At 35.8% G+C, this 9,663-nt stretch overlaps 1 protein-coding gene across 1 annotated transcript in view; it reads left to right on the top strand.

Annotated features, from left to right (window-relative positions):
• Negr1 (neuronal growth regulator 1) overlaps positions 1–1,674 on the top strand; it is a 761,458-nt gene extending 759,784 nt beyond the window's left edge. The window contains exon 7 of the mRNA XM_010605125.1: positions 724–1,674. Coding sequence (XP_010603427.1) covers positions 724–848 — 125 coding nt within the window. The 3' untranslated portion in view covers positions 849–1,674. The remainder of the gene's footprint in view (positions 1–723) is intronic.
• Positions 1,675–9,663: the final 7,989 nt, after the last annotated feature.

The raw sequence follows: 9,663 nt of genomic DNA, 5'->3' as shown, positions 1-9,663 counted from the left end.
AAAAAAAAAAAAAAAAAAAAAAAAAAAAAAAGACTAAGCTAGACTTAGATCCTAGAAGTTGGCCTATTCTCTCCTCTCCTCCTGCCTTTGAACATTATTTCCTCTATCCAAATGGTCCTTCCTTTCATGAAAGCTCTGTTCCCTGGCCGAGCACATTTAAACACACAGTTCTTCTACACCCCTACAGTTGGCACATGCAACTCTAATATTCTTAGGTTTGTACTAGAACGGATTCCCCGCCTGCCACACCCCGCACACAGCAGTCCCCGGAAGGGAGAAACTCTTTTTTAGTTGTTCTGGCATTTAGTAGGGTATTTGGCTGACAAGAAAGATTTACAAGTCTATGCATAAATGAATATTGGCCACAGAGGTACGTATTTTTCATTCACACAGAGGAATAGGGATGTCAGTGGCTGCTTATTGAATACTTAGCATGTGTCAATCCACTGTGTTGGATGTGCTACGTCTCCAGCTCTCATAACAGCTCAGGGGTGCGCAAGATATTATTCCTGTTATTTCTACTTTGCTCCTGAGAGAACTGAAGCTCAGAGAGGTTAGTCAAACGGGCCACACATTCTCAGAGAGCAGAACCAGCTGTGGACCTCATTCTGCCGCCTCCTGTGCCTGTGAGCTCCCCAGTTCACCCAGCTGTCTTTTGATTATTGTTACGATGCTGAATGACACGAGTTAGATTCTGATTTCATCTTTTCCATTTCTTTCCAGCTCCAAGTACAGCCCAGTATGGAATTACCGGGAGCGCTGATGTTCTTTTCTCCTGCTGGTACCTTGTGTTGACACTGTCCTCTTTCACCAGCATATTCTACCTGAAGAATACCATTCTACAATAAATTTAAAGACCCGTAAAAGGCTTTTAAGGATTCTCTGAAAGTGCTGATGGCTGGATCCAATCTGGTACAGTTTGTTAAAAGCAGCGTGGGATATAATCAGCAGTGCTTACGTGGGGTTGATCGCCTTCTGTAGAATTGCTCATTATGTAAATACTTTAATTCTACTCTTTTTTTGATTAGCTACATTACCTTGTGAAGCAGTACACATTGTCCTTTTTTTTAAGATGTGAAAGCTCTGAAATTACTTTTAGAGGATATTAATTGTGATTTCATGTTTGTAATCTACAACTTTTCAAAAGCATTCAGTCATGGTCTGCTAGGTTGCAGGCTGTAGTTTACAAAAACGAATATTGCAGTGAATATGTGATTCTTTAAGGCTGCAATACAAGCATTTTGTTCCCTGTTTTAATAAGAGTCAATCCACATTCACAAAGATGCATTTCTTTCTTTTTTGATAAAAAGCAAATAATATTGCCTTCAGATCATTTCTTCAAGATATAACATATCTAGATTTTTCTGCTCGCATGATATTCAGGTTTCAGGAATGAGCCTTGTAATATAACTGGCTGTGCAGCTTCTCTTTCCTGTCAGTTCAGCATGGGTGTGCCTTCATAAAATAATATTTTTCTCTTTCTCTCCAACTCATACAAAACATTTTGCTAAATCTTACAATTTGGAAGCAAAACTAAATGGTAACGATAGAGTTAAACACAACCCTATCTCTAAAAAGCTACTGAACTATTCCTTTGTTAACTGGTGGGGTTAGAGAATTTTGCCCCAGAATAACTCAATTTTTGTGATGAAAAGTAATTAACAACATAGTAAAGTAAATGAACCACATGAGGTGTTTTTTAGTTAACACAAAATGTTGCATCCATAGTGGGAAATAATTCCCATTAAAAATGACAGCACAGCTTTCTCAAGGGATTGCCTTGCAAGACAGCATCTTTCTTTCACTGTTCCAAGCCAACATCTTAAGAGTGTTTGTCAGAAAGGACAGAAAGTCCTATCACCTAATATTATATGACTTGCTACGTGCTCACAATTAATTTGGATAGCAAAGAAGAAAGTAAGACAGAGGTAGAGGTCCTACAGACAGGAGCATTTTGCATATTTTCTGTCTGAAAACATCACTGAGTTGACAGTCCAGATGCATGCTACAAGGAGTTCCAAAATATAACAAATATTCTACATTCCTATTCATCAGTTCGATCCCTGCAGTAACTAATTCTTCCATAAAAACTTTTCTCAATAGCTCATACAAATGAAGCCCCCAAAATTACCATGCTTTATATTTTCTTACATGATACCATACATATAAAACATGATCAAACAAAGATACCAGGGATGACACCATCTTAAGATCTATTAATTGTTAAACCATTGTGAGTATTCAAATTTTTTTCTACTTTAAAGAATGATGACCACATTTTTGAAGGAAAATGCTGTTAGTCTAACTATTATATTACAGGAATAGGCTGATGGTTTCGCTCTTTCCCAAAGAAAGACCACAGCCTTGAAAGCCATTTTACAGGTTGGATGAAGTTTCCAATTTTAGCACACCTATATTTCTACAAACAATCACCTTTTGTAAGTCATACCAACGATAAAGATTCTACTAACGAAGTTAGATGTGAAACATTTTACAGAGGTTATACATGTTCAAGATACCTATACTTTGCCCTAGAAGGAATGACTTAAAAATTGTGATTTTTTAAAATTCAAATAAAATATAAACACAACATACACCATAAATCTGTTTTAATTAGAAAAATAAATCATAAGTGAGGGAACATAAACACACAGTCTTCCCACAAAATGGCAATAATATAACATAATGCTATCACATTTGCTAGCTGTAATAAATTTAGGACACTTTGATGGATGGATTAAAGTGGGTTCTTAATATGGCATGGAAATTTATTATGTATTTGTCATTCAAAAATATCTTCTTTGTGGAATTGGTGAGTAAACTACAAAATATTTTCTTTGTATTGCAGCTTTAAAGTGGCACACTCCGTAATAATCTACTTACTAGAAATAGTGGTGCTACCACAAAAGTGTTAACCATCTGTACCACCGTTTGGGAGAAAGAAACAGATCAAGAATGCATATTATACAGTGACTGTTTTCCTAGAGTTAAAAATACCTCCTCTTTGTATGGTTTGTAGGGTACATGTGAGGTAAATTGAGGTATAAACTATGGATGAACCAAATAATTAGTTCAAAGTGTTGTCATGATTCCGAATTTGTGGAGTCCGGTGTTTTTCCCATAGGATGTGAGAAGTACAGTCATAGCTCGGTAGCTATACGTATTTGCCTTTATGTTAGAAGAGACTTTCTTGAGTGACATTTTTAAATAGAGGAGGTATTCACTATGTTTTTCTGTATCACAGCAGCATTCCTAGTCTTTAGGCCCCTGGACAGAGTGAAATCATGAGTATTTATGAGTTCAATATTGTTCAAATAAGACTACAGTATTTGCTTTTCGTGTGAATGTATTGCATATAATGTTCAAGTAGATGATTTTACATGTATGGACATATGAAATGTCTAATTACTCCATTTTATCAGTCCTGACTGTACAAGATTGTTGCAATTTCAGAAGAGCAGTTTTATAACATTGATTTACCCTTCACTCTATGGCCATTTTTTAGCTATTCATTTCAGCACTATCTTTTCCACAAGTTCCATTTGTGGGATTCCTTTTGTTGCCCCTAAATCTTTTTTTCAAAGAAAGAGAAATGGAAAATAAAAAGCAGTTGTGAGAGCAGAGAGAAAATATAAAGACAGAAAAGGAGGCAAAAAGAGAGAAAACCAAAAAAAGGAAGAAAAGAAGGAAGGAGGTAAGATAGAAATAAGGAAGGATGAGAGGGAGGGAAGAAGCAGATATTTGGGTAGTTCCCTTATTCATTTGCATTCTCAGTTTAAATGCAGGTGGTGTAATTATGATTTACAATGATCTCATCCCAGGCATAAGTCCTGTTACACCATTAAGTTCCTATTACGCAGCAATTATATAATGAAAAGTACTGCCCAAGTTATAATATCATGCGTTTTTTGAGACATTAAGATTTGAGAGAGAGAATTTCAAACATAAAGCCACTTGGGGGGGGTTTATACCTTAGCTGAAAAATTAATGCTTCATCATAACATTTAAGCTATATCTAGAAAGTAGACTGGAGAACTAAGAAAATTACCCGGATAATTCAGGACACAAAATATATATAGTTAAGTACCCCTGTGTGTGGAAGCCAGAAAACTCTGAGAAACTGAATTATCAAAGCCAATCATCTATATTGATCAGATTACTGAATAATTGTTAATTTATCCATTGTGCTTAGCTTTGTGACACAGCCAAAAGTTACCTATTTAATCTTTTCAATAAAAAATTGTTTTTTGAAATCCAGAAATGATTTAAAAGAGGTCAGGTTTTTAACTATTTATTGAAGTATGTGGATGTACAGTATTTCAATAGATATGAATATGAATAAATGGTATGCCTTAAGATCCTTTGAATATGTATTTACTTTAAAGGCTGGAAAAAGCTTTTCCTGTCTTTTAGTAAAACATCCATATTTCATAATCTGATGTAAAATATGTTGTACTGTTTCCAATAGGTGAATATAAAGTCAGTTTATCAATTAAAATATGTATTTGACTCATTTTAAAAATCTATTGATATAAGAAAAATAGGAGGAAAAATCATCTAAACATACTCCTGCTCTTCCCTCTTGCACTCCGCTCTGTTCACTGTATCCACAGTACTCCAAAGCAAGACGGGGAGCAAATTTTTGATGCTCTAGTTTCAAAGAGTTCCACACTTTTGTCTTTCTCTCTGTTGCTGATTCCCAAAAGGTTTGAAACTCTGCATTACACCTAGCCAGAAAGAGCTGTCATGGAGATACCTGATTATCAATTATTTAAAATTTTCATTGCTGAAATGCAGCAGAGTTAACAAAGAAAACTGGCAACAGAGTCCCGATGATCTGAGACGCTGATCAACTAAAAACTCTGATGCCTGCAGAAGCCAGGCAGAGCATACTTTCTTAAGAGAACTAGGTGTAAAGTAAGGAGGAAAGTGAGATTCCCACATGGTGTTCAGATGCAGTTCCTTTAAAAATGCATTACTTTCCAAATAAAACACTTAACTGTGCCGAGAGCTCTTAGTTTGTGAGCACTGCAATATACACACGGGAGTTGGTTCCAAATGAATGATTTAAGTCCTTTTTTCCAAATCTTTCCATTGAAAACAGACAATCAAATAAATATGAACAATGTGGTGGATCAAGCAAAACCAACATGAAAAAGAGCACGATTGGTTCAATGAGTTATCTGAAATATGAGTGTTATTGCTATTCTGGGAAAACCACATACCCCAAAACTCCCTCCTACAAAAAGTGAAAACACACAAACACATCTGAATTTCCCACTACCTCGTTATTTCTGCTTTTATGTCATGAACACAATGGTAACAGGGTGTCAGGTACCAGACCCGGAAAGCCAGATCACACAGCAGAGTGAGTTTCTCTCGGAACATAACAGGTCAAAACATAAACACTTAGAAAACACACCCAGGAATTCAGAAAATAATTACTTAATTCAACTTGGCAAGAGAAAATGTAGGAATATAAGAGAAGATTTTCCAAGAAAAATACATTCCAAATAGAAGAGTTTGATCCAAGTCCCAGAGACTCAGTGGGCTTCCTTTTACATTCACCTGTACTTTCGTGGAATAACTTCAAACACACAGAAAATATTTAGGAATTTATATCTCTGGTAGAAAGAGGAAAACCTGGCAAGCTAATCAAATAAATGCTTCCCAGTCTTCCTGGAAAGGAAAAAGAAAGAGGGACAGTTTCACTCTGTTCCTCCAAGCATCACCCAGTCTTTCTAAGGCCAGACCAAATTCTCCCTGGCCTTCCATCCCACAGAGGTATCTATGTCCAGGAAGAGCGGGGCACCTGGCATCACCCTCGAAGGCTCCAACTTTTCCACCTTGTATTCTATAGTGGCAAATCACTTGGCAGACACTGTCATTTCAGCTTTCACAACACCTTAAAGTTGAAAATACTACGACTGTCACATATTCATAATGAAAATCCGATTCAATAATTTTAACTCACTTCCAGGAGACACTTCTACCTGGTGGAGAACTGGAGCCAAGTGTGAAATGCGAAAATCCTTTCCATTTCTTCCAATTCTTATTACTCTGCTTAGGAATAGGAAAAGGTTGTTGTCAGAGTTACCTCACAAATGTCCATATGTATACAGAGCTACTTACATGTAAACAGTTTTGCATCATCTATCTATCCATCTATATCTGTCATCTCTCTCCTTCCTTTTATTTTCCAGTGCCTCCAGAGAGTCTGAGCTTTAAAGGTAAATCTCACTGAAATATTCAGAATGTGGGATGTGCAGTGTGATTAGCTTCAGACACAGCCTGTGGTTATATCTGACCCATCATACCAAATGAAGTATTTTGCCATAAACACATAACTTCTTTATATGCAGCATTTTGCAAAAGACCTGCCAAATACTGGATAATCTGTTAGGACTGTGCCTCAGACACCTGTGAACAACAGAATTCTTGGAGAACTAGTGACAGAATACACATTCTTGCACGCTTCTGTTTGAAATTGCCAATAAAATACTGGCTTTAACCTTGAAAGGGTAACCTTTTCAAAGAAAGCTTAACCTTGAAAGAGAGAAACTGTGTAAGAGCCAATTCATATCAAAATACTAATTATGTGCACATCTTTTTGTTCTGGAGCAGTCAACAAGAGAATCTCCAATTCTCACTGTAGAAACTAAATTATATGCAACCTAAGAAACACATTTGTATTTTGTTGTCAAAATATAATGCAAATCCTGAGGACATCACCTTTTAGTTTGAAGAATTTGGAAAATGTGACTTTCATACTTCCATAAAATGAGCACATTAATTCACTAATAAAGGCCCTGATACAATGTTATAATTAAAGGGAAAATCCAAAGAACACACACATTTATAAATCTAGAATATTAAATTTAATATGCTAATACCAGCAAACCCAGCTTCACCCAGAGTGAGGAAGAGAATTCAATTGAAACTTTAACCACTAGTATTTATTTCTATATTACAAACAAAAACTATTTTTCCTTAAGCATCACTTACCTACAACTTGGAAGTGTTCAAATGCAATGAAAGCTACAGACACCCCATAAATGCAGGCTCAGGTGCCCTGAAATGGTATGCTCGACATAATCTCTGGGTCTTTATTTTGTGTGTGTGTGTTTTTTGTTGTTGTTGTTTTTTGGTACTGGGGATCGAACTTGGGCCCTTGTGCTTGCAAGGCAGATGGCAGAACCACTGAGCTAAATCCCTGGCCCATCTGGTTCTTTATTATAGTAAAAATTTGGCCCTAAGATTATAAAAAAATAGAAATTTTAACAAGTTAAATTGCTAGTATTTCAATCTTTGATAATGTATCTCCATTTAAATAACAAAAAATTTCAATTATTTTTGTCTTATATTCTACATTGTTTACATGCTACTTATTTTCTCCCTTATTTCATAAACCATCTCTCCACAGTCTGGAACCCATAGAAAGGGAGGTAAAAGAAAGTATAACAGCAGCCACCTTGATTCAAGGACCCACCCTACCAAAAAGTAAATGTATTTTAGACACTTGTTAAACAATTTAATGAAAATCTTTGTTGTGTGGTGGAAACATTTAATTCATGGAATAATAGGGATTCCGCATCAATAACAAGAAAAATGAAATAACTGAGATACCACTATTTCATCAAGCAAACGCAATGGAAATGGTAAGAACATTGCAAGAAGTTGTAACAAGAACTGGGTGGTCTGCTTGCAAAAATGCCAACCAGAGATTTTGGTGGGGTAGGAACAATTGCAGTCAGTATGATTCATTAGGCTTTCAAAGTTGTTAAATGTAAAAGTGGTTGGACTTTCTCCTTCATTTCAAGTTGATTGCTAAAAGCATTAAGATGTTCCTTGGAGAAACTTTGAATTTGCTGCTTTCTTCATTAATTTAGACCTTCTTACATTTAACAATATTAACTTAATATGAAAGCGCAGCACACTTATACCTCCTGTGGTTCTGAATTGTACTTAAACAAGTACTGTACCCACATGGAGAAAATTTGGGACATTCTAGAAAAAGGACATTCAAATTTTTCCTTGAAGACTGTAATATGCTAACAATAAAGAACAAAGATTTCTTCATTGTTCTAAAACACCTCGTAGGATCCACAAAACTTTTACATCGCTTTCTAAGTAGTTTTACAAATGTGAATTATACTTGCCCAGAAACTCGAAATCTTCCTACTACTCATTTGACAAGTGACTGGACAAAATGTGGTCAATAGCTCCTTTTTGACATACTCCTTACAAAATTATTACCAAAGATTTGAAACTGCTTCCAGTTGATGTCTTTTTCGAAACAAAATGTGTACTCACACATGAACACAAAATCAAATTGCCATCAGTGATCTGGAAAATAAGCTTGCAAGCTGCCTCTGTTTTCTGGATAATTTCAAAGAAAAGAAGAAGAGATGAAAACAGTGCAACCAACAGTTTCTGTTTAAGTTTCATTCGCTAAGGTTTTAGCAGAAGGAACATCTTGTGATTTAATTAATCAGAAGATGGCACTTGCTTTAAATACTAAAATGGAGGAAAGCAGATTTTTAAAAAAATATTTGGAATAAAATTTGTTTCTGGAAATACATCTTTCCCGTTGGTAGACAACTATTTTATGTTTTGGAAAATCTTACTGTCTAATACCTTTAAATGTTGACATAGACGAAGACTGGGTTTTGTTTTATGTTGTTTTTAATTTGAAATCAGTTCTCTTTTTCTGGAAATCTGCTTTTCCAATTTAGAGATAAACAAACTTAGTATGTGTTCCAAAAGTCTTGTTTTCTTATCAGTTCAATGTCTACAGTGGATTAACGAAGTCTTATGACAAACATGCATCTTTTATCCAATAGCACAAGATTTTATATAATGGTCTCCGTTTTCATGAACATTCTCAGCCTAGTGTAATACAAGAAGAATTTGTCTTCTGTTGTTGGAGATTTTAAACATGAAATGCACTTTGGACTGAAAGGGATTTGCCTGAAGCTTTATTAGGTAACTCGAAATGCTCACGTGGTGGTTCCTTCGTTCTCTCAGTCACTCGCTCAAGAAGTCAATACAGCGTGATGTAGGCAACCTTGAAGGAGCCATCATCTGTTAGAATTAGTCTAGATGTTTAGGAGATGACTACCAAGTTGGAACACAGGGACAGCCTCTGTTTCTCTAAGCCTCTTTCTAAGAAGACAATCCCATCTTCAGACTGAAAGAAAGAAGGGGGAAAAAGGAGAAAATAAATAAGAGAAGGAAGAGCTGAGGCAGGACTGGAAAGGGGAGGCAGTAGGGAGGTACAGAGAGAAGGAGAACAAAGTCAAGGCACATTTTCACCTGGAAAGATAGTTGTTGGGTGATTTGTGTTCCTGAACATGTTGTGAATGAATGTGTGTGTGTGTGTGTGTGTGTGTGTGTGTGTGTGTGTGTGTGTCTGCCAGAGCCTACTCTGACAAACCATGGCTTCTCTTACAAAAAAACAGTGATACAAATAAAGGTTGTTATTGTGTTTTCCACGTTGTCATTTCTTATCTCCTTAAAATTTCAATTATTCATCTGAAATTAGAATTTGACAATAGTATATCTTCCTCTTTTCTCAAGAAAACAGTAAATACTGCATCGTATCACACAACATAGAGATTTTCCCTTTCCCTGTGACTTTGATAGTTAACAACAAATTTTCCC

This window comes from Fukomys damarensis, unplaced genomic scaffold (assembly GCF_012274545.1).
Source record: "Fukomys damarensis isolate Sample0158 unplaced genomic scaffold, DMR_v1.0_HiC HiC_scaffold_33, whole genome shotgun sequence".
In the NCBI taxonomy this organism is placed as follows: Eukaryota; Metazoa; Chordata; class Mammalia; order Rodentia; family Bathyergidae; genus Fukomys; species Fukomys damarensis.
This window is presented reverse-complemented; position numbering and strand designations above follow the sequence as displayed.